This window comes from Lytechinus variegatus, chromosome 9, assembly GCF_018143015.1.
Source record: "Lytechinus variegatus isolate NC3 chromosome 9, Lvar_3.0, whole genome shotgun sequence".
NCBI classification, from domain to species: domain Eukaryota; kingdom Metazoa; phylum Echinodermata; class Echinoidea; order Temnopleuroida; family Toxopneustidae; genus Lytechinus; species Lytechinus variegatus.
In genome coordinates, this window is record NC_054748.1 from 1,964,113 (window position 1) to 1,990,530 (window position 26,418).

The 26,418-nt window shown below is 37.8% G+C and overlaps 1 protein-coding gene across 1 annotated transcript; it reads left to right on the forward strand.

Moving 5' to 3' along the window:
• Nucleotides 1-443: 443 nt before the first annotated feature.
• Nucleotides 444-22,987, forward strand: LOC121421369 (cysteine--tRNA ligase, cytoplasmic-like). Its single transcript, XM_041616065.1, has 16 exons — nt 444-719; nt 1,465-1,642; nt 2,519-2,714; nt 4,059-4,184; nt 9,411-9,551; nt 10,589-10,677; nt 11,268-11,502; nt 12,070-12,198; nt 13,040-13,273; nt 14,145-14,245; nt 16,662-16,851; nt 17,841-17,909; nt 20,091-20,172; nt 20,861-21,009; nt 21,831-21,974; nt 22,630-22,987. The coding sequence occupies exons 1-16, from the start codon at nt 707-709 to the stop codon at nt 22,741-22,743; spliced, it is 2,190 nt and encodes a 729-aa protein (XP_041471999.1). The 5' UTR covers nt 444-706; the 3' UTR covers nt 22,744-22,987.
• Nucleotides 22,988-26,418: the final 3,431 nt, after the last annotated feature.

Here is a 26,418-nt window from a genome sequence, read left to right on the forward strand (position 1 = left end):
TCTGTCTCAAGTGAACTAGAAGAAAAAGGTATTGACACTGCAATAGCTATTTTAGCATATTTTAGATAATATTCAGCATTATTTTTTTCACTTTGTGATATGAAAAATAGAAAAAATGCTATGGTCTTAAAAAGATGATATTGAAAGCGTGTATCTCAAGTAAATAACAAGTTAATTTCATAAACTTTCCTTTTTTCGACTACTTTAAAGACTAAGTCTAAATGGTTGAATCGATTGAAACTAAGAGGGCACCGGCCGTGCGGACAGGGAATGATTTCTCTGTTTGCATATCTTGAAATACACATGAATCTATTGAAAACTCACATTTACATTAATTTTTATCTTCATATTATTGTTACATCGCAAAACAATGCTCAACGACTAATATCTATCATTTTACTATTACATGAGAACTCGATTGCGTGGAAGAAAAAAAAACACACCCCTATATTGAAAATGAACCGTCTTGGGGGCTTGCCCTGATATTTCATCATCCAAATGCGAAGTTTTACGTGTACAATACACATGTATGTATGTACCTCCTCTTGTGTGACTGAAACAGCTGTGCCCAACTTTAAATGTGTGTTACCACCTATTGATATTGGTGTGGCAATATTTGGTCAACTCTGTCAGATCAGTAGACTTGGGAAATCCGTCCTCTTTGCTCAACCTATGAATTACCAGTGAAGAAAATATCAAAGTAAATATGTCTACAGACGGTAAGAAATAAGTTTTACTAATGTTTGAATAGCGATTAGCAGGCTAACGTTTGGGGAGGTTCACCTGAAATAATGTTATTTTTTATTTTTAATTGAACTAAACTAAAAAGTTGTAAAAATATTTGCAGAAAAATAATTTAAAAAATGATAATCATCCTGAGTCCAGATCTAAATTCTAGAGTAGATATTTATTATTGGTAACGATACCGGTACTGTTTGTTGAGGAAAATCCATTAATTTTTAAAGATAAAGAAAGTAGCCTAGCCTAATCTGATAATCAGAATTTTACGACTTTCTAGGGCTAGGCCCTGGCCCCTAGTATTAGTAATTTATGTTTCCTGAACTAAAAGATGACTTATTTATTAACCAGTCCGGTAGATTCTATGTTTTCTTTTCATGACGGGATGGTAAGTAAATTGATAAGACCTTGTAGAAAATGATCTTTCAAATACTAGTATTTAGGCATGTTATTCATTATTAGCAAGACAATCTTTTCAAATATTAAAATTGCCATAGTTTGTATCACTTGACTGTAGGCCTAAACAAAGTGCTTAGCTTTACGTTAAGGCCCTCCATCATACTAATTTCTAGTCATCGGTCTATTTTCTGAGTATTACCGTTTTTACAAAAGCTTTAGCATAATTTATTTTAGGCAACCCCAAGTTCATGATGTTATGAAATGAGTATTGAAGGTCTGACTTAAACTGAAAATGTCAATCACAGTTCTGAATTATAACTTTACCAGGAAAAAAGCGCAGTCAGCCAGAATGGGAAAGACCGAACGGAACACAGACGGCTCAGCTTCAACTCTTCAACAGCCTCACGCGACAGAAAGAACCATTCGTTCCTCAAGAAAGCAAGCGCGTTTCATGGTACAGCTGCGGCCCGACGGTCTACGATGCAGCCCATATGGGACATGCAAGGTAAGGCGTAGACAGCTGGCAGCAGTCTGTAAAGAGGAGTTTTAAACATTTTTTGTACCTCTTTATCGGTAAATAGAGCCAACAGATTTCAGGGGAGCAGCCAATGTACAGATACTGAAGCTTTTGTTTTCAGTAAGGCTTAGACCGAAAGCTTCAGTCTCTGTTCGTCAGTGTTCCATAGGACTATGTCTTGTTTCCCTAAAGAGAAATTTTAAAAAATAAACTTAAAAAAAATATTTAAGTCCTCATAGACAAGATTCAGCTAGCTAGATAATAATTAAGTTTGCAAGCCCGTACACAGAACTTGTTTTCCCCAAAATGTCAATGATTGGGTCACCAAAATGTTCTTGATGGACTTGTAAGGGGTAGCTTTTTTATGGCAAGTGATTTGATAGCAGTGTTTTACAGGGGAGGGGGGGGGGTGCAGACACTGTGAGTTGATAGGAAAACGGAATCATGGAAGAGTTATCCTGTCGTTTTATTGAATTTTGCACAACCTTCACAAAATTTAGCTAATGGCAGGAGATGGATAACTCGTATAATTTTGGCTCTTGAAAAGTTGAATGGAATATGTTCATACCAATTGTGCTCAGTCATGCGAATAAATGATGTATTAATTAAAAAAAAAATACACCCATGAAGGTCTGATAACGTTGGGATACGAAGTACCGAAATTTTGTAACTATTCAAAAATAAGTTAAAGTGAAAGATTGACTCAAATCTAACTTGAGAGCAAATAAAGATATTAGATTACACAAACAAAATGAATCACGCATTCATAACAATCGTCAACAGAATGTGTTATCAATATCAACAATTCATAATTGCAATCATAAAATTCTAAGATGTTCTTTTTTTTCCTCCACACTCGTTTAGATCATACATATCTTTTGACATCTTACGGCGAGTGATGACCAAATATTTCAACTATGATGTGACGTATGTGATGAATATCACAGACGTGGACGATAAGATCATCAAGCGTGCCCGGACCAACTACCTCTATGATCTGTACGTGAACGAGACAAGCGATGCTGATCAAGTAATAGCTGATGTCAGACATGCACTTGAGGTTGGTTTATTACATCATATAAAAATATGCATTGTTTATTATATTGTATGTTTGATTTTAGTGGGGGCATAGAGGCCACAGCTTGTGCTTTGAATCAAATGATCCTGTGGCAGGGGATGGGGACTGGTATATGCTTTTCACACTGCACTTTTTGTCCTAAATTGGTGGGGCTAGGGGAGGGGGGGTCTTAGCCCAACCAATTTCCTGGGGTTAAGCTTAGCCCACTTCCTTTTCATACTACGTTTTAGCAAAGTGTGCTAGCATGGTAAATAGTACGGTAAATAGTACTGGCCCTGCAAAAAAGCAGGGTTAGCCGGCTTATCGCGGTGCTAGCACCACAATTGCGGTGCTAAGAGATGCAGTGTGAAAACGAAACAGGGCTAAGGAAATGTGGTGCTAAGCATTAGCCAATCACGGAAGTCGAATTGCACGTAAATCACGCTCTGTATGATAAAATCAATATTCATGAGCTGAGGGATAGTCCGGGGTTAAGGCATTAACCACGGTTGAGCAGATAGTCTGGGGTTAAGAAAGACAGTGAATTGAAGAAGAGATAGTGTGGGGTTAAGGAAATGTAGTGTGGAAAGCATAATTTTCAATATTGAAGAAAAAAAAATATCTACATCTGTTTTGTCTATTTGTTTTACGTTGACATACATGTACATCTTTGATTGTTTTTCCTGGTGGACCACTTATATTGGTGAGTGGAAACCATGCTTGACCGCCAAAACACGTAAAAAGATGTCTTTTTCAAGATAGGCATGTTAGGTACGTAACGTAAAAAGGGTGTCTAAAACACTAAAATAATGAAAAAGAGGGTATCTACTGTTGTTAGGAAAGCTACATGTTTAGGGTCGAATTTGTGAGGGTGTAAAGAATTAAGGCTAAAATGTTTTATAAAGGATGTACTTTTTGCCCCAAGCGTATGATTTTGCGCGAGATGTGGGAGGTGCAGGTGCTGTACTAAACCCAATCAGGAAAACCGACGACAGTGCACACAACAATAAAAATATTGTTGTACATGTTTAGGGGGTCAATTCAGGGAATACTTGCCAAGAGATTTATTTTATTTCCAATAGTTGTTAAGGGTAGAGTTTCACACATCAATACTTGTTGATGGGTGCATTTCAGAATATAGAAAATACACGTTTAGGGTGCTTTTTGAGCCCCCATGGTCACGCATGGTATCCACTCGTCAATGGAAGTGCCCCCCCCCCCCCCCCCCCCGATTGGGTTTTCTTGTGCCTTCTAAATGATCAAGATAGAAAAAATATACAAATCTTTGTAAATGCAAAGATGTATATACAAAGTTTGTATTTTTTTTTGTAATTTTTTTTTGCCCAGCCATACCAAGCCAAGATGAACAAGGAAACCAATGCTGAGAAGAAAGATATGCTGATGAAGATAATCAACAAAGTGAGGGATTCTCTCGCCAAGTGTGAGACAGCAAAGAGCGAAGAACTTAAACAGGTATGATAGATGGATGGATGGATGGATGGATAGATAGACAGACACACTGATTGATTGATTGATCGATAGATTGATAGATAGAACAATGGTTTATTAAGGAAAATCAAGACATCATTGCGGCTAAGACCGAATTGCAATGTATTTACAAGGTAACAATGACATAATGACACAAAAAGATATTCAAATAGTAACACAGATAATTGCAAAATGAATAATACCGATAAAGTATGGTATTGGAACTAATTGTGTTGTTGAATTCTAGATAGAAATGTTAACTTAAAGTGAATTGTGTGTCTGGGAAATGACTAGTGTGTATGCCATTGTAGTACTCAACTGTATAATGATAAAAGGACTCATTCAGAGAAACTGTTGACATTTAGATATAGAAAGCCAGGGGTGGTATTCTCAAACACTGTCATAACTTTTGTCATAAATTTTGTCATTTCTATCCAAGATGTGACACTGCTATGATTGTCACAAATCGGTATTCTGAACATTGTCTTTTCCCTGTCATATCTCTTAAAGTTCCCGCCCATCTTTTCGGAAGCAATTCAATCAAAATCATTGTTAGTTCTAGGTGGGAGCCTTTCTAGCCAATAGGAAGGCCTCGTAACAGCTAGGGCATATCCCAATACAGTTGCTGGCATCGCGCAACTATGCGAATATTGATGCGCTTGATGACAAAGAGAGACGGAGCTGTGAACGATTTTAGAGAAGCAGAAAAAAGAGGGGAAAAAGGAAGAATTGATATGTATGGCCTACCTACTTGTAGCATGAAAAAATAATTTTGAAAATTGTCATGGATGATGAGTGAAACTCATATCACAATCTAATCTAAATAATATCATTTTATGCGTGACATTCAGTCGGCAGGGTATCGGGATATTTGGTACTAAAATATATGCCAAATTTATGACTGCTACCCCCTGTCATAACTTTTGTCATATCTTTTGCTCGTATAAAAGGATTACGCGCATCTAAAGCTGCGTATTTTTAGTAAGCGCTAAAGAGATGAGACAAAATTTATGACAATTTTTGGTGCTGGGGGTGCTTCAGCACCCCCAGAATTTTTTCTGGGGGCGCTGCGTGTATTATTTTCCATAGGCAGCACCCCCACGAAATCAGGTTCCCTTTGTGTTTTTTTTCATATATGTTATGATTTAAATAATTATCCCATCCGACAATCGCAAATCATTTACATAGTCTTTCACATATTCCAATAACATCCCTGCAATAACGCGACTCAATCAAGCTCGGCACTCAGATACAGACGTGGTCGCACGCGAACCATGCACTACTCGATAGCAGGGAGGGACATAGGTGTGGCTGGACTTCAAACTTCTAGGTTTTATGTCGAATCAAGTGTGTGCGCGCCCGACCGCCCGTGTTTTGTATAAACAATTACAATTAAGACAGACAAAAGAAATCAAATTTCAGTCTTTTTCGCCCTGCCCCATGGCCCTGGGAAGCGGGGGTGCTGGGGGTGTTATTTTCCATAGGCAGCACCTCCTGGAAATCTAGTGGTAAGTTGATAAATGGCAGAAATGTAATGAAAAAACGTTTTGTAGAACCCCCCCCCCCCTACTTCAGAATTATCCATCACAGAATTTAAAATAGTGTTTAAATTCACCCTTTTTCAGATCGGAATATCAAATATTTTCTGCTCGCGCTTCGCGCTCGCAATATTGATTTTTATAATTGAAAAATGTATTTACAATACCCAGATACTAAGTCTAACTCTAAACACGCACGTTTATTCAGATACGAAGCTTGTTTTGGGGCTACTCTGGGCTGAAAATATATCAAATAAAATTTCATGAAAATCTGATAACAAATATTTAAGTTATCTAATTCTAATGTTTAGCAATATTTTATGAAAATGGTGATATGCATGTCATCATGAATATTTAACTTTTTTTAAAAGTATTTTTGGTAGGGGGGACACGTCCCCCTGTCCCCTCCGGGATTTCTACCTATGTGGGTTGAAGATGTCACATCCCCATTATCCTGTTTCTTGTGTTTCTTATTGCATTGAATAAAAATCGTTTCATTTTTTCATACCAGTGTGAATGATATCTCTCCCGTATATTGAAATGAGTTGCAGCAAAGAATATCTCATAGACTAAATCGGTTGTCAATTTAACTGTTTTTGGTTTTTGAAGGGAAAATATTGAAGAAACATAATTTCATATAATAAAATGCAAAAGAACAAGTGGGGATATGACATCATCAGTTTGCTCATTGAATATTAATGAAGACATGCTTAAAACTGTTTCACCGGAATAATGATAATCTTTAAAATGCAATTACTTTGAAATTCTTTGTCGGATTTAGATCAAATATTTATTCTTACATTCGTCTGATTTTTCTTCATCTGTTCAAACCATATTACATTCAGTGTGGAGTTTTAGATCAAAATATCAAAAATTTTCTGCTCGCGCTTCGCGCTCACATTATTAATGTAAAAATATATCAAATTACCCATCATTTTCTTGATTGATAAAACATGAATAGAATGTCCCAATTATAGGTCTGAAATCTCAATTTTGTTCTCGCTCGCATCAATTTTATAGTTATATATTAAAAAAGTGCTTAGAATGTCTCGTGTTTTTTTGTCTGAAATCTCAATTTTGTTTCCACTCTCGCATCAATTATATAGTTATATACCTATCCTCTTCATTATTAGAAAAGTGCTGAGAATGTTTCGGGTTTTTTTGTCTCAAATCTCATGTCCCGTTTTTAGGCCTGAAATCTCATTTTTATTTCCGCTCGCATAAATTGTATAGTTATATACCTATCCTGTTCATTATTAGAAAAGTGCTTAGAATGTCCAGTATTTAGGTCGGAATGTCAAAATTTTCAGCTCGCGCTTCGCGCTCGCATTATTTGGTTGTTGATATATGTATCGTCTTAATGGGTAACTGCAAATAGTCCTTATAACACTTCCCTTTCGATCAGACCAGAACGTATATAAAATATATCTGCTTGCACTGATCACTTTCGCAGTTATTATTTTATTATATATGCATCTTGTTCAGGACCACAAACATTGCTCAAAATGTTCAATTTTTTTCAGGACAAAATACATGAAATCCCCCCCCCCCAAAAAAAAAAGCTTGTGCTTCGCGCTTTAATTTTATATCTATATTCTTTCATAAAAAGAAAGCTAAAGAGTGACTGTTATATATGATTTTATGTATGTACATATATAATGTGTGTGTGGGAGTGTCCTTAGAGGTGTGTGCGTAATTATGGAAAACTCGATTGTGTCCCCCCCCAACCTTTGAGGAGAGATTTCAGCACCCCCACTGAAAAAATCGTTCCCAGGTCCCTGCACCAGAATACTGATTTTGTCATATCTCTGAGAAAAGATAAAATATCGAGAAAAGACAATGTTCAGAATACCGCCCCAGGGCATTGAGGAACCCTAGGCTACGCCCTTGATGCCCTTCCAAATAGTTGCAGACTCAAGGCTAAAATAAGTGGGTTTTTTTGCCTCGGTGCCCAGTGGTAATCCAGTGCCATTGTACCATAGAAAAGTACATTATTTATATTCAGGCCCTTTTTTGATGACCTTCGATGCCCCTTAACTCTATCTTAACTAGGCTATTTCAAACCAGCATATACGGGGGGGGGATCAATATGACGCTCCCCCCCCCTCTTCAGATCTCGGCAATTGATTGCGCGGTCGCCTCGGAAATTCGCATGCTTGTATTAGCCGGATGTAAACTACAAGACTAAATTATAGTAAAATTCTCAAAAAACTAATTGCTTTTATATCCTACATAGATTGAATCCTGTATAGTGATTGGTTCAAATAGCATCATGTGACCAAATATATTTCAACTATGATGTTGCGTGACGTCAGGCCTCGATATATTTTTAGCTCTACCAATATTCTGACGTTATTATTTCAGAAAACTGGATATCCGGCTAAACTCACGGGCACACCGGCCAGCGAGCTCTCTCTCCTGGGCAAGTCCAGCGATGCGCAGGCACTAATCTGCGTTCTGCTGAGCGCGGTGGGTCGGGCAAACTAGGTAATTCAACGCAAGTAACCGGACTTTGCAAGCTTGGCGCATATATCGTGGCTATAAATTGTTAAAAGTAGGATATAAAACAAGTATATCGGGCGTTTCATTCAAAAGCATAGTGGGAGTTATTAAATCTCGGTTGGACTGGCAAAACTACTGTATTTTCCTCAAATTCGCCCCTCTGGAAATATAGTAATTGCCAGACCATCTTCGGATAAATAATTCCACTATACTTTCTCAAAGCCTGATATATTTGTGTAATATCTTTCAATTAATTAATTAATTATCTTGTATGCAATAATAATCAAAAACATTTGATTGGTTTTTGTCTCACCTGCATAGCAGAGTGAGACTATTGGCGCCGCTTTTCTGACGGCGGTGGCGATGGCGACGGCAGCGTCAACATCAAATCTTAACCTCAGGTTAAGTTTTTGAAATGACATCATAACTTAAAAAATATATGGACGTAGTTCATGAAACTTGGACATAAGGTTAATCAAGTATTACTGAACATCCTATTTAAGAGTTTCATGTCACATGATCAAGGTCAAAGGTCATTTAGGGTCAATGAACTTAGGCCGATTTGGGGGTATCTGTTAAATTACAATCATAACTTTGCAAGCTTATTGATCTGACTTTTGAAACTTGGACAGGTCACATGATCATGGTCAAAGGTCATGTGAGATCAATGAACTTTGACCGCATTGGGGGTATTTGTTGAATTACCATCCTATCTCTGTAAAGTGTATTGGTCTAATTCATAAAACGTGGAAATAGAGTAACCAAGTATCACTGAGCATCTTGTGTGAGTTACAGCAGTTTTCAAAGTCAGCACTGCTGCTTTGTTGAATCGCGTGATGCAGGTGAGATGGCCAGAGGCATTCCACTTGTTTAACCAGATGTGCGCGTAATATTGACCTTGATTGGTCAGTCCATTTAGCGAGCAATCGCTAATCTTTGTGTTACGGAGCCCTAGATGGCCCATGGCAAGGGTGGGGGGCTTATAAATGTTACATTATCATGAATTTGACCAAATAACGCTAGATAATCTTTTCAGATTTGAAACATGTTATCCACATCTATTTACATAATTTCTTAAGCAATTTCATTTTTTTTTTCTGAACACTATGTTGCCTACTAGTTTTTTTGCACCATATGTAAATTTTGTTCCTCTCTGTTGTTATCTTAACAGATTCTATTACGAGATGCCAAGGACCCACTAGCCGAGATGCTCGACACCCAAAAAGGCCGGGATATTTCCGACAAATCCATCTTCTCTGCTTTGCCTCAGCATTGGGAAGCAGAGTTCCACAGTGATATGAATGCCTTAAATGTAAGTACCGTAAACATATTTTGTTTGCTACCAGTTTTAATATGGAGCGTTGTGGCCCAGTGGATTAGTCTTCTGACTTTGTAACAGAGGGTCGTGGGATTGAATCCCAGCCATGGGGTAATTTCCTTTAAAAGATTTATCCACATTGTGCTGCACTCAACCCAGGTGAGGTGAATGGGTACCCCGCAGGATTAATTCCTTGAATGCACGAGCAATGAAAGGCAGCTCGGGCTAAAGCTGGGGTAATAATAACAACAACGCGCCTCGGAATAGAATATTTCTAGATAAATGGCGCTATATAAATGCCTATTATTATTTCTAGTGGATTTTGGCCAGTGAGTGATTTCAAGTTTGATGTTGGTGTTGGTGTTTGAAGTACAATTGGGATTGCATATCTTAGGTCCAAAACTAATTTTAAGTTTAAACAAGTACTAGTAATCCAGACACAATATCGAAAGCTCAACACCTAGTAAATTACTTTTTGGGACCATCTTCATTTTACGTTTGGTATTATACTCGTCTAGAAACTGGCCTAACACCAACTCTGACAGGTCAACACTGATCTAGAAGTCACCTAGTGCCTTAAAAGAGAAGGAGGGAGGGAGGTGGAATGGGGTGCATGAATTTTACTGGGCTCATATTGGCAAATACGGACTTCAGGCTCAGATTTATCTTTTTTCAAAGGAGGGGATTTGACAGTGAAATTCGACAAGCAAAAGAAAAAAAGAAAAGAGAAGAAAAGGGTTTCACTACAAAATGGATGTCATTTTGTTACCAAGAAACTTGGCAAGCAAAACCAAAGCATTTTACTACCAAATGAAGGAAATTTTAGAACAGAAAAAAAATTGACAAGAAAAATAAAGGTCTCTAAAAATGAAAGTCATTTTGGTCCCGAAATATTAAAAAGTGCAAAACGGTTGGTTACAAAATGTAGGTCATTAAATTTTTTTTTACCGGTATACTTTGCAGCACAAGCGGGGGGGGGGTTATGTTTGCTTATGGCTTGTTACAATTTATCAATATTGTATTTTATTCAGGTCTTGCCTGCTGATGTCTTGACCAGAGTCAGTGAATATGTCCCAGAGGTTATCGACTATGTCCAGAAAATCATTGATAATGGATTCGGGTGAGTACTTGTGTGGTTTATACTTCGGCGTGAGGTTCATTAGTGGACTGTGGGGGGAGTCACTACCATGTCTGTATTCCTTGTAGGAGGGGAGGGAGCCCTTGTTGAGGTTGCCATGATTGTTTTTGTATCTCAGTCTGTGTCTCATCTAGATCATACGTAATTAAGGGGGGGTCTTTATGTTTCTGAAGTGAGAACATACAGCTATTTAGAGCTTGTTATTTTTTATGAGTTTTATATCTTTCTTGTCTTACACTGAAAAAAAAAGAAACACAGCCCCTGTACATTTTTCCCAGGAATTTTTTTCTTTCTATATTATTTGATTAAAAACATTTTTTTTTAAAACAAAGAAAGATATCCCGAGTATATTTTGTTTTTTATATGCAAATTTGTCTTTTTCTATGTGGAGTGGAAAAGAAAACATTGTCTATGTACTTTTTCCCTATAATTTTCTTTTTTTCTTTCAGTGAAAAATTTTACACTGTCCGAGTTTTAAATTTTATCAGAGCTTTCATCAATTGAGAAAAGAAAGATAAACACAGTCCTTTTACAGGAAATATTTATTATTTCTTCCCATAATTCTCACCCAGCTATGAATCCAATGGATCTGTATACTTCACCACGTCAAAGTTTGACAACGACGAGAAGCACCACTACGCCAAGCTGGTCCCAGAGGCCTACGGGGATCAGGCCGCCTTGGCCGAGGGAGAAGGGGACCTCAGCATCTCTCCAGATCAGCTCCAAGAGAAGCAATCCGCCAACGACTTTGCCCTCTGGAAGAACTCCAAGCCTGGTGAACCGGCGTGGGAGTCGCCTTGGGGAATGGTAAACTTCTTGTGGGGTTGCTTTGCAAAGGGTTTAGTCGGACTTTATTCCTAAATGTTTATGTGCGTTTAGTGCAAAGAACATGACTTCCTTGGTCAAATCATGCTGGATGCGCACTTTTGCATGTTAGTCAGTGACTGATGACTTTGCCCTCTGGAAGAAATCCAAGCCTGGTGAACTAGAGTGGGAGTCACCGTGCGGAATGGTATGCTCGGGGGGGGGGGGGGGGGGGGGGGGGGGGGGGAAGTTTCACAAGAGTCAAGCGTGACTTAAACCTCGGTCACATTTTCCCGATGGCAGCCGTACGGTGAGTCAAAAACAGCCGTTTTAACATTTTTTTTTGTACCAGGTACATTAGGTGGTTTGAATAAAAATGAATAAAACTGTTTTTATTTACTCGCCATAGGACTGAGATATTAACGCTATTATGCCAGATTCACATAAACTTGCACCAAGTTTGTCAAATTGACTTATACATTGTTTCTGAACGCCTACGATCAGCCAATTTGCTCGACACATCTAACTTGTATCTGAAACCACCTGTTCTCCCATTTTTTCACCTTAAAGGGAAGACCTGGCTGGCATATAGAATGTTCTGCTATGGCTAGCAGTATACTCGGAGAATCAATGGACATCCACACAGGAGGGGCGGATCTCAAATTCCCTCACCATGACAACGAACTCGCCCAGGCAGAGGTAGGAACACATAAGCCCTTATGTTTTATTTGGACGATTAGCCTGTTGCCTATTGGAAGTGGGTTGTCCCTTGACAAACCGTACAAGATGGACAGAAATCAGTAGTAATTGTGTTTAGAATGTTTTAAAATATTTTGTTTTGGATGTTTTTTAAACAGAAAAGTTGATATTCAGAGCAGTTATCAAAGAAAGTTTCCATTCTTTGTTGTTTGCCTACTAATAGGAATTTTGCAATGTACTGGAGCTTTTATACAAGAAAATATTACCTTCTTTAAGTCAAATATTTTCCTCAGAGTTAAAGGAAGAAACACAAAACAGAAACTTGATTGAGTTATTTACCTCTTCACGTACTTTTGTCACTCTGGTCAAATGATGAGCCGGAGATACAGGATGTCCAAATCACGGGTTAAATCCGCAATTTGGCAATGCAGTAGATTTTTCATGCAAATTTTAGGCAGATTTGTAACTTCTAAACATACAACTTCTGAAGGTTTCCTTGTCAAAGAAGGAGAGTGTAGTGGATTTCTCTTTACACCCAGTATTCTTTTGTGGACATATGTTGGTCCTGAAAAGGACTACTCAAGCTCAACGTTTCAACAAACAACTGTGTCCTGAATACGACAAGGACACACTTGTCGAACCGTCGACATATGCCCACAAGAGAATACATGATGTACCATGAAATCCACCACACTCTTCTAAACATGCACCATATCACTTTCCTTTTCAGAGATAAACTTCAAAGAGAGAAAATGACAACTTTTATTCAGTATTGCCAATTTGAAGATTAAAGTGATCAAAGAGAATGATTTAACGAATTCATCGCATTTCTCTGTTGCAGGCTCACTATTGCAACGACAACTGGGTCAGGTACTTCCTTCACTCCGGCCACCTGACGATCCAAGGATGCAAGATGTCTAAATCACTCAAGAACTTCATCACCATCAAACAAGCCCTTGAGACGTACTCCTCGAGGCAGATCAGGCTAGTCTTCCTGCTTCACTCGTGGAAGGACACGTTAGATTACTCAACGGCTACCATGGAATGCGCAGTCCAGTATGAGAAGATGGTCAATGTAAGATGCTGTAATACATGTTGGTTGAATCCATGGAAGCTTCTGTAAAGTTTTGATAGTCCCCTCTTAAGGTTGCACCCTAAATTAATCTGGTGCATGTTGGATCATTTCTGTGGTGGGCACAGAGTGTAATGATCCTCAATGGTCACATAGACTACTACTCAATGGCGATCTTGAAATGTGCTGTCCAGGATCATAAAATGATCAGTGTAAGATCCCTTCACGCATCTTGATTAAATGTATTAAAGCCTCGTTTAAGTTTGGATAAATCATTCTGGAACATTGCCTAAAATACTCATTGGCTACCATGCGGTGTGCTTTCCAGTATGAGAAGATGATCAGTGTAAGCTTTTTTCATTGATGCCAGTTCTTTCTTTGGTGAAGAAGGGCCTGTAATGCAAATCTTGATAATGTAGCATAATTTCCATTCAAGTTCTTTAACCTTACCCTAGTATTATCATGAATTTACAGTTTAGGTGCCATTTTTCGTCAGAGAAATATATGTTCATTTTCCTTTTTTTCCTTCAAAGATCAGGGGCCTGTAACACAAAGCTTAGCAATGATCGTAGAACATTTTTCTACGATTGATTCCATTGACTACAACGTACAATCAATCATGAAAATCAAGCGTACGATTAATCGCTAACCTTCGTGTTACGGGACCCAGATGATCTCCACTAAAAAATATAAAGGAAGGTTATAATCACTTTTCCTTTCTGATACATGGGATAAACTACTGTTTCCAATCAATTAGGACTAACTGCTCATCAGTTAATGCCGCTTGTCTCTGTCAAAGATTCCTTTCATAAAGGTTTCACTGTATATATGCATATATTTCTTCAGTTTTGTTTAATTCATCTCCTTTTCATAGGAATTCTTCTTGAATGTGAAGGATATCATTAACAACTCACCCAAGAGCGGCTGTGAAGCGTTCCATAAATGGACAACTCCTGAAATAGCACTCAACCAACAGTAAGTTTACTTTAAAGTGAAAGCCCTATTCAAATCGGTGGATTGACAATATGGTGCACTATCTATCGGTTGCAGCGAATAGGCCGAATCAAACTTTGGGGTTGACATCGCGCGCTGGCAGCACAGAGAGCTAGTGCTTCAAAAATGAAATCCATATGCCAAGAAATCACCCAAAAGCAGTCTAAATTTCGCAAAGAAATATTCAGGAAAATTTCTCTCTCCTACCTCCTGCACGGACCCTAGTAGACAGCACAATCGGTCGAGCCGCGTAAGCCAGCGCTGAGTAATCGCATGCACGCATTCACTTTAGTACTAGAACTCTCGACATATGTTGACGTTTTCCTATGATGCATTGCAAATTTTGTCCTGTCCGCTGCTACCAATAGATGGCGCACCGTATTGTGAGTCTACCGAATTGATGGCAGTGAGCAATAAATTAGAGAACGGCATGTAATCTGAATTACAGATTATAGTTCTGGGGCGGTATTCTGAAAGCTCAATTAGCGGTCAATTAGCGCTCAATTAGCATTTTGGTATTCTGAAAAGTCACTTAAGTGCCCCTTTCCTTATTTGGCAGGGTTGCGTTGCGCGCACTTGCAATACTACGCGTTATGACCGCGCGAAGACTTAATTGAGTAGTTACGAGACTTTTGGTATTCTGAAAAGTCTCATAGCGCTCAATTAGCGGACTTTCCAGTGGGGAAAGATAATGGTGATAAGAGGTCCATTAAGTCTCACCATATCTTGCTAAATGTTGCTTTCATTTCGTATAAATATCATCAAATCGGTTTAATACTAGGAGGAAGGAAGAGAATAAAGGAGAGAGCTAAAAAGGGAATAGAATAAAGGGAGAAAAGGTGGTGTATAGAAACAAGTAAAATAAGGAATAAGGCTAGGGACTATATTTGGTAATAAATAAATTAGAAAAGGGGGGAAAAGGAGACAGAAATATTTGTGTACTTATAGGGAAAACATGAATATTATTTTTCTATATCTTCTTTTATTATTAGCATCATAAACTATTTTGTTTTTGCACACTTTTTTTTGACAATAATGAAATTGCCAAATCACGGCAGATGCAGCAATGTGCAGGAGTGAATTAAACCTTGTTTCTGACAATGAAAAAATAAGCATAGACCCCTTTAGTATTTAAACGAATATAGAATAAAATACAAAAGAAAAAAATAGTGAAGTGATGCCATCGTTTTCTCCACCTATAGAAACCTATGTCATAACGTTTGTACATCAAATTTCAATAAAATTTCGGCTTTTTAAAATTATGCTTGTTTGATTTTTTAAAATATGTTTATTCAAATTTTGTTGGAGAAGATTTCTCATATAAATGAAAAGTATGTAGTTTTTAGAATAAGTAGGAATTAAGTTAAAGAAGACCCCCCTATCATGGCCCCGAGACAGAGGCAAATAAAATATTGTAAAAAAAAAAAAGAAAGAAAGCTACAAATGGATTCAATGGATAGGGGGTTGTGAAAATCAGAACGCGTTCGAAAAAAGAGAAAAGCACAAAGGTACAATAAATGAGAGAGAAAGGGAAAAGACAACAGTTAATTTCAACAACATAACGAACCTCTAATCTCCGATGCAAATATGCTTAAGCATTATTTTTCAGCAAAAATTCTTTGTATCAAGATCGTGGTGCAGTGCACCTGCAGCAGCCGGGCGCTGCGCTGCAAGGCAGCAAAGTGAAGAGACACTGCGCGCTAGGAGAAAAAGTTACGTTGTAAGAGCGCATTTGATTGGTTAATTCGGCTCAGTAGGGGAGTGGCCTAAAGGGACTTAATTGAGCGCTAATAGAGTTTTCAGAATACGAATTTGGAGGTACATTAGCGCTCCATTAAATGGGTAACTTAAAAGGATATTTAAGTGGAAACTTACGAGACTTTTCAGAATACCCCCCCTGGCCATTGGCTAACTCTGTGCTAAAATTATGGGAAGCAAAAATGTCAAAATGATGTTTACATTATGTGTTTTCTTTGTCTACTGTGTTCTTTCCCTTTGCTGTAATAATGATGGAGAAAACTATTGTAGTCTTTATTGAATGATTTGTAATTGCCTGATTATTAACTGAAGTTTTACCTCTGAAGGAGATTATCATTTTTGTCTGGAATCATGTGATTTTTCCTTTTTTTAATAAATGAATGGATGGATGTAATGCCTAGATATATGGAGTTCTGAGAGAAAGTACTCCATACCCTCTTCGACGCTCTAAATTCTGAGTCACAATTTTGAGACTTTTAGACAATATAAGAGCAGTTTTAATGACATAAATTAATTTCAGAAATGGGCCAATTATCTTTTAGCTACCAAAACTCAAAACTTTGATCTTTTATGTTACAGTAATTAAGATTAGTTTTATATTTTTTGTGCCAAAATAAATTGAATGGATTTTTATATTCAGATACCTCGAGTGCCAAGAGAAAGTGCACAGCGCCCTCTGTGATTCGATAGATACCAAGTCGGCGCTGGATGCCATGCGTACTGTTGTCACTCAGTGCAATGTCTATGTACAAGAACGAAGAGCAGTGAAGGAGAGCCCCAACGCTTTCTTGCTCGGATCCGTTGCGAAGTACATCACCAAGATGTTCAAGGTAAGTCAATAAGGAATGGAGGCTGGTTTCATGAAGTGTGTACCTTGGTGATATTCTCTGAGAACTTCGCTCCATGCCAATCAGATGTAAGGATTTCATTTACTTTGAGCAGTTATCAGTGAAAGTCACTGAAAAATGATTTGTGAAATACTTGTGTTACATACACTTGAAAATGTTTGTATAAGCTTTAACAATAGCTGATTAGCTATTAACAAAGTTGTCAACCTTTTTTCTATTTGTTTGGCCAAGAATTATCCTGGAACTATGAATTTTTAGTACATTTATTCATTTACCCCAATTCATTTGACAAGTATTTTGTTAGGTTGAGAATTAAATCAGCGTTATTTCATTCAGTACTCCTTTTTGGCGATAGTAGTTAGGGCAAATCTTTTTTGGTGGGTCTAATTATAAAAAAAACTCTTTTGGTGGGTCTGATTTTAGCACGAATTTGTTAGTGAATCTGGTGTAAGCAACACTTATTTACCTGTGTAAGTGTAGTGTCGAGTGTTGTTTTAACAAAACAACTCAGCTGGACTACAGGTTGATATATCAAACTGTATTTCTCTTATTGTATAAGAATATATTTTCATAATGAAAAAATATATTGTTTTGGGGGAATACTTTCAACTCCAATTGGTGGTTTGCTCAGAATGCGTCATCACAGTCAGTGTCATACCACCATTTATAGCATCAAGTGGGTCCTGTAACACAAGGATTAGCGATTGATCGTACTCTTGATTTTCAAGATCGATCGTACATATGCTACAATGATTGCTATAAAGCTCTGTGTTACATGCCGCTAAAGAAGCCAACTAGGTGGAGACAAAGCACTAAAATGTGCAAAATGATTTAATGGTAAAAAACATATCCTTAGTTATATATCAAAAGTTATTTTGTTTTTTTCATGGTGATCATTGCAAGTTTTGCAGCAAATCTGTGATACTTCCAAATATGTTGAACTGGCTTTAATTTTGTTATGTTTTTTCCAGATTTTTGGTGCAATAGAAGGAGATGATCCCATTGGTTTTCCAGTTGGGGGAGCCTCAGAAAGCAGTAATGTAAGTCGTATTCATTGTCTGATATTTCAAACCAAACCCAACATGACTTTCAAGATAATTCCAGTTTTGGTAACGATCTCAAAATGACTTTTTACAGAATCTAATATAATGATCACCCAAGGGTCTGTTTGTATGAATAAAAAATATGTGCCAAAGGATTCTGGAAGAAATTGTGTAATTGCTGAGAAATAAGCAAAATAAGCCCGGATTCAGTCACTTCCGTCGGGTCTTTATTCCAGCAATAATAATACACTGTCCCACGTGTGCCGATCTGTGTTGGTGATCTTCAGCGTGAACATTTTTCAGCATAGATTTCAAGATTTCACAAAGTTCAGTTTATGTAACTGTACCAGATCTAGATCCTTGATGATATACTGACAATTAAGCCTGGTTTTACAGACTTTCTCATGAAATCAGTATTTACTGCAACTACTGGCATTTCTCTTTAAGTTGAATAGATGGTGGGGGTGGGTCAAACTAGTGCTATCACTGACCACGCCAAAAAAATATGTCGTTGAAATTAGAAAGTTAGGACGATTTTTGTATTCCTTGCTAATTTCCAAAACAATAATATTCACACCATCGATGGTGTGCAATTGGGGGAGCCAGTGGTGCCACACGCTCGATTTTCCATTTGTATTTTGTTGTTTTAAATATCACATGTGGTCGCATTTCATAAGTTGGGTATGCAAAAAGGGTGGCGTATGAACAATTTTCCACACGGTGCCATGGATAAATTGTTGCTACATCACAGCATCTTGACCAAATTTATTGAGTAATATCTCATTTTGAAGCTAGAACTATAGGCTAAATATATTACTATGAATTAGATCAATACAATATCAGGAACAAAAACTATAGCACATTAAGTTTGAAGTAACAGGGGTGGCGGAGCCGGTGGATGCGGAGCCGATGGATGCGGTAAATGATAAAATATTAATTAAACCTAATTAACAACTTACTACAATATGTAATATGACTGATATCCTCATAAAATTTGACAATTTTGAAAATATGCAGCAATGGAATACATGTGTATGTCAGCTCTGATCTGCAACCTTATCAATTAGTAAACCGGAGAGATTTGGTTAATTATCTAATTTGTAATCTTAATTTTTAGTACAATTGCAATTGTATCATTGCAACAAACATTTCTACCCATGATGTTGTCATTTTGCCAAGCATACAAATACAGTGACAGGTATTTTGGGGGCAAAAATGTGAAATTAAATACTGTTAATTAATTAGTATAATTAATATGCATAAAATAATAGATAATTATTCGATGTTTGGTACAGATTTAATCATTGATGTTTCAAGATTATAACTGCAAAATACTAGGGTGATCCAATGTTGCATTAACTTTTGACACCATTTTATGTGCAGCAGGTCCAATTTGAGAAAAACACATTTCAAAATTCACATTTACATTGACATCCATGTAATAATTAGCTGTTAATTAGTAATTTTGAGGAAAAATAACAGTATTCGAGACTTAAAACTTTAATTATTTAGAGAATGTTAATAGCTATAACATATCAAAAAATAAAATTTTTGACCATTTTTACCCTGTTCGCGAAATTGGACCACCTTATGACATGCGACCATGTATCTGCTTTTTTCCCTCCAAAACAATGTAATATTTGAGCAGGCTTGATCGATTATTATTCTTGTTAGTGTGAAGAATACTTTGGTGACATTTGTTCTATGGAGGCCGTACGGCGAGGCGAAAACAGTCGTTTTAACATTTTTTGTACCAGCTAAATAGAGATGTTTTGAATAAAAATGAATAAAATGGCTGTTTTCGACTCGCCGTACGGCCACCGTAAAGCAAATGTGACCAAGTATAAGTTAAGGCTTTCCTGTCACCTAAGTTGAGCAGAGATGTAGGTCAGACTTATAAAAGGTGAATTACTTTACGTACCTATAAACCTATAAACGCGCTGTTTTAACTACCATTACAATGGAAGCGTCACTGTAGACCCATACGTACGCATACGTGCTGTTTTGACCACGTATTCAGCGTTCGCGGGACACGGCTTTTGACTATCGTCGCGTATAGGCCACACCCCGACTTTGCTTCATTTTCTCATCAAAAAATAGTGCGGCCTATACGCCGGCAAATACGGTAATTACCGTAATGTTGAAATATCAACTACTCATTCATATTTTAAAATTCAGGTTGAGGAAACAGTGTTACCGTACCTCAAAGTGTTGGCTGAATTCAGACAGACAATCAGACAGAAAGCAAGGGCTCTCAAAGGTGAGTATAAAGTCTCCTCCTTTAGCTAAATGGCCACCAGAGTCCTGTAACACAAAGGAATAGTGATTTATTGTATGCTTGATTTTCGACACTGTACATTTGTAGTCAATGCAATCAGTCATAAATAAATGTGCTACGACTGATTGTTAAGCTCTCTCTCTAACTCCTTTGGCCATTTTCCCCATGTGTCTTACACACAGCCGCATGCCGAAGTGCCAAGGTTTGCCTACCCAATGCGGATTGGTACCCTTCCGCATGGACAAAATTTAGTGTTTCAATAAATCATCAAAGTGTTCGGCAGCCTTCCTTTCGTAATGTCTTTGGTGTAATTGAGCATAAGCCTGTAAGGGTAAATTTGGAAATTTACCTGTTACTCTTACCCTTCAGAGAAAAATGCTAAGCATAAACTTGACAGGGTTAATCTGCAAGTTTGCTCTTTGTTATGGAATTGTGTAGCTCGGTCGTTAGAGCGGGGATTCGTATTCCGGGGATCCAAGTTCGATTCTCACTTGGTGCGCTAGTGCCCTTGGGTAAGGCATTAATCCTCATTACCAGGTCCTTCGGAGAGGACCTTAAGCCGTTGGTCCTCTGGTTGCTTGCTTACAGGCATTCATGCTTTCTTAGCAATCAGGTAAAAAAAAATCCCCACCAACCAGCCAATCAATCAATGCATCCTTTGTTTCCCCAGCCACCGAGATCTTGCAGGTGTGTGATGCCTTGCGAGACGATGTTCTACCAGACCTTGGGGTCAGGCTGGAGGATAGGGAAGGAGAGAACTCGGTAGTGAAGCTGGTCGGCAGGGATGTCTTGATGAAAGAGAAAGAATTAGCCAGACAGGTGGGTTTTTAGTTGTGGTAAAGATGATGATGAGGGTGATGATGATGATGATGATGATAAGATTGATGACGATGTGGTGGTGGTGATGATAATGATGATGATGTGATGATGATGATGATGATGATGAGGGTGGTTATGATGGTGGTTGTGATGATGATGATGGTGGTGATGGTGATGATGATGATGATGATGGTGATGATGATAATGATGATGACGAGGTGATGATAATGAAATGATGATGGTGGTGAAGATGATGATGATGTTGATGATGTTGATGATTATGATTATATTGATGACCTATGATGGCCACAGTAACGGGCAATAATGGCAATATTGATGAAGCTCATGACTGATGAGATCGTGTAAGGTATTGGCATAAACAATGATTGCACTTTGATAAAAATTTAAAGATGATTATGTCCAGTATAATTGATGATTGTGTAGTAGCACATGTATAGTGCCTTGATACGACATATTGTAGCAGTCCTCTATATCCATGTTCAAATCTAGAACTGCTCAAAATCGGGGGTGTGATCGTAGCTCTTTTGGTTTTGATTTTCAGCTTTATTTCAGCTTATTGTAGCTTTCCTATGTATAAAAGTGTGGAAACTTTCAAATTTCATCCTTTTTCCAACAACTCGTCAGCTTTTTTTTTTGTCTCACCACCCACACCCATGCATGCAACATTTCTTATGAAAATTTGGGGGTTTCCAGTTGACTGTAGTTGCATGCAGTCCGTGCAGGAACATTTCTAACCCAGAGAAACAGCCGTATTGAATATGACTTTGTGGTATAACATTGTTGGTTTCTGTTTTACGTAGCAAGCCGAGGAGAAGAGGAGGAAGAAGGAGGAAGCCAAGAAGAGAGAGCAAGAAAAACAAGCAGCCAAAGAAGCGCAAGCGAGGATACCACCTCAAGAGATGTTTAGAAAAGAGACTGATAAATATTCACAATTTAATGAACAGGTAAGCAACACAACCGAGTGATGGTTGGACCAAACAGTAATTATGCTAAACCTGTAGTAATCAAAGTCAGTTTAGCCTTGATGCTTTAGAAGATCTAAGAATTAGACTTCTGCGAGTAGATCAAGTGAGTTTAGCCATGATGGTGTTAGATGATCTGAGAATTTGACCATCTGCTAGTAGACCAAGTGGGTTTAGCCTTGATTGTGTTGAAACAATCTTAGAATTATACCATGTTGTAGTAGACCAAGTGAGTTTAGCCATGATAGTGTGAATAATACCATCTTCTAGTAGACCAACATCCCGTTGCAGAAAGAGTTGCAATCAATCGCAACTCTAAAAATCATGCGCAACTTGATTTTCAACCAATCAACAGCGTGCATTTGGGACTTGCGATTGATTTTTTACTTGCGTTTAAATGCAACTATTTCTGCAACGGACCCCAGGTGTGTTTGGTGTTAGAATTAGACGATCTTAGAATTAGACCTTAGCCATGAAGGTGTTCGACGATTTGAGAATTAAGACAATCATCTAGTAGACCAAGTGGGTTTAGCCATGATGGTGTTTCAATCTTAGAATTAGACCATGTGCTTTCAAGTTCAAATGGATACAGTCCCTGGCATTTGCATCCAATTTTCACTGTTTTTCTGTTCTGCAGGGCATTCCGACTCACGACGCAGAGGGCAAACCACTAAGTGGCAAGCAGGTCAAGAAACTCACGAAGCTTTACCAAGCTCAAGAGAAGCTCTACAACCAGTTCAACGAAAATTGATGAAGTCACCAGGTTTGGCTCTGGGACAAATTACAGTGGGGAGTCATATGTACAGCATGGAGGAAGGACAGATAAATGCAAATGCACATAACTCTGCCCAAGTCGAATCTCTTTGGACCAGATGAACTTGTTCGACTTTAGGCAAAATTCGACTTGGAAGGGGACAATCGCATTTTCGTTAATCAGGGAGCATTTCATGAAAGGACTTGTCAGACGTTTTATCCGACAAGTCCTATGCTATCCGACAGTTACTATAGTAACAGTGTTTCTCAACCTATCAGAATCCAGGAAAGTTGTCAGATCTGACAACTTGTCAGACCAAAATATTGATGAAACACCCCCTGGTCTTAGACTTAATTTATTTGCAGTACACACTGATTTCATGAGAAAGTTTGTAAAACTAAGATTACTTGTCACTATATCATGGATCTAATTCTGTTTTATAAAGCTATTTGTAAATTAAGAGCTACTTTAAGAACGACTGAAGATCCTTTCTTATGGTTAATGATATTCACCATTCATTGTTCATTGGTGATTATTTAAGCGCTTTATAAGGAAGGTTCACCAGTCATTCTTAAAGTCGCTCTTAACTTACGAACAGCTTTATGAAACTCCCACCTGGTACAGTTACATCAAATGAACTTTTTGAAAGCATGAAGTCTACGGGTAAGCCGAAAAGAGATCACACTGTAGATCGGCAACACAGATAAGCATGTGTGGACAGTGTATTATGAATGCTTGGAAAAATACCTGATATTTCGCTTGAATCTTTTGTTTTATATTCTCAACAATGACAGATTTTCTTCCAGAAACCTTTTTGGCAAATATTTTTCATTATATATGCAAGCAGACACCTGGGTGGTCGTTTCATTGGATTCTGTATACAAATGATGAATGAACACAAGTTTATTCTGTGATCCATCTTCACTCGAGTTGAGGCGCTGTTCAATTCATTGCATGAAACCATTAGGCTGAATGCAATGCGTTGAACACAGCCTTGATGGGAGTGGATAGGTCGCATAATGGATGAATGAAGGCATGCATCTGGTTTATACATCAACTTTCCTAGATCGCATTATTTGATTAAATAGAAGACAATACGTGAAGAAGATGGAATTGAAATATATATATTGGCCTTGTCTGGCAACTCTTTTTCTCTGATTACGTGATTATTATCCCAATTTTCATGTATGAAAGCAGTTGCTATTCTCTTGCGCTGTGCTTTGATTCATGAATCTAAGTGCACACAGTCGAATCAGTCTTGCTGGTGCGCTTACTCTGATGCATGCAAACACATACAAAATGTACACACACACATTGCTTAGTGGTACATACTGGGGGAGAGGGCTTAATCAGGCAATTAAATGTTTTTTTAAATGCATGGTTGCCGACTCGCCGTGCATTGGAAAATTAAATTTTCATGTAGCACACAATGGATCAGATATTGAATGGCTTTCAACCAATCAGACGACTAGAATGTAAAATATTTCTTTGAATTTATACTGGCCTGTATTCTAAAGTCTGGTTTAACTCAAACTCAGGTTTATAGTTGTGGTTTAAGTATGGATAGCCAATTGTTACGTGAATCACTAACAGTAGAGGTATCATATTTCAGCTCATTTTGATCTCAAAACATTTAGTCTAGGAGCCAGGGGGCTTTATTCAGAATTTTTGGTGGGGAAGGTTTGACAAGCTTATCCGGGGTAAAATTGTGCGCCGATTCCAAAAATGCCACTCTTATTGACCGTACTCACGCCATTTTGGTCATTTTGGCCAAATTTTGGCCAAAAATGACCATTTTGACCACTCTTTGGAAAATGGTCCCTTAACAGACTGCTTTTGTAGCCACATGCAATTAAAAGGGTCTATCTTAAGTAGAAATGCACACAGATTCCAGATAAAGTGCTTTCATTTGCCAAAATCACAATAGCAGTGGTCATTTTGGCCATAATTTGGCCAAAAATGACAATTTTCATGATTTTTTGGCCGAAATGTGTTACAAATATTGATCAGAGCTTCGACTGGATGTTTTTAGAAATCCACATTTATTTTCAAAATGTGCGCTGGATCATAACCATCAACCTCATGTAATTTATTCCATCAGTTTTTACCTATGAGGGTCATTTTGGGTACTTTAGACATAACTGACCATTCGCGCAATTTGCATTATTAACCCTTCAAATAGGCAGGAAATTGAGGTCTTCAGCATGTTTTTTCTTATTCCCTTATAAAATGAGAATGCATTTAAATGTCCTTCATGTGTAAAATTTTATGCTGATTCCAAATATATCAGTCTAAATGACCCTATTTAACAGTTTAAGGTCATTTTGGCCACTTATGACCCTTAAAATGACCAATGACATCAGTTCAATTTATCCAAAAATACTTTGAATGTTACCAGAATCGTTACAAGGGCATACTGTGACACCTAACATTGGTGTATTAATCCTTGAAATTGAACATCTCAAAAGTATTTTGACCCAATGCAGTTTATTCCATCAGAGTTACTTGGCGTACTTTAGCCACAACTGACCATTCACGCAGTTTTGCATATAATAAACCGCACATAAAATGGCCAATAACATCAGTTCAATTTATCCAGAAATACTTCGAATGTTACCAGAATCTTAACAAGGGTGTGCTGTAATACCCAACACTGGTGAATGAATCCTTAAAATTGAGCATCCCCAAAGTTGACTACCTTGGTCATTTTGGCCACCTTGACCCTAGTCTACAAATGTAGACCCACATCTGCAGTGTGTGTACCTCAGCTGATTCAACGAGTCTGCATAGCAGACTAGGTCTACTGAGGCTGCAGAAGTGGCTCACCCTTTCAGGCTGGTTTGCTTCGCAAACCAGTAGCAGATCCCACCTCACGAGCCATTCAGAGTCTGCATAGCAGACTACCTTGACCCCCCGGCCAGCCCTGCTCATTGTGTATGTTAATTCAGGTGATATCGAACATGGTGAGGATAAATTTTGGATTGCGTTAATATTAGCATCAATTATTGTTAAATGGGGAAGTTTGAAAGCTTCTTGGTGGAAATCATTGAAATTATTCCACACAAACCATAACTATTGGACCCTGTGGTCATTTTGACCACGTTTCCCTCAATATTGACCAGTGACCATGGACCTTAGGAATCTCCAATTAGTGGAGACATCAGCTAAGAGAGAGACCCTGCATGCTTTGATGAGTCAAAAAGGGCTCAAATGCTGGTCAGTATCATTATCAGCATGAGCTACCAATAATCGGTGAAGAGTGTCATAATTGTGATAAAATCCTTTACATCGTGCATACATAAGGTTGTTTGACCATGGCACTGTGGTCATTTACATGATTTTAGCCACCATGACCACACAGTAAATGTTTATGGAAACCTCACATATATGGGGCAGTAAATTCAGGAATGAGACACTTTAGCATCATTTACATGTTATTTTAAGACACTTTTCTAGATTAATGTAGATTAATGATTCCAAATATATTAGTCTTAATGACCATTTATGAGCTAGTGGTCAATTTGGTCGCTTTTGGTCCCGACAATGACCAATCACATTTGCATGTATCAAAGAGGATTCAAATGTTGTTGTCGCTCCGTATTGTTAATAAGATGTATTTTATCAATTATTGATTTCAATATGATATGACTAATAGCACATTATCAAAATTTT

Excerpts from the sequence above, each read along its gene's own strand:
- LOC121421369 (XM_041616065.1), top strand. Across the intron at positions 1,643-2,518 it reads GCCCATATGGGACATGCAAG|ATCATACATATCTTTTGACA; the intron begins GTAAGGCGTAGA and ends ACACTCGTTTAG. Across the intron at positions 4,185-9,410 it reads AGAGCGAAGAACTTAAACAG|ATTCTATTACGAGATGCCAA; the intron begins GTATGATAGATG and ends TTATCTTAACAG.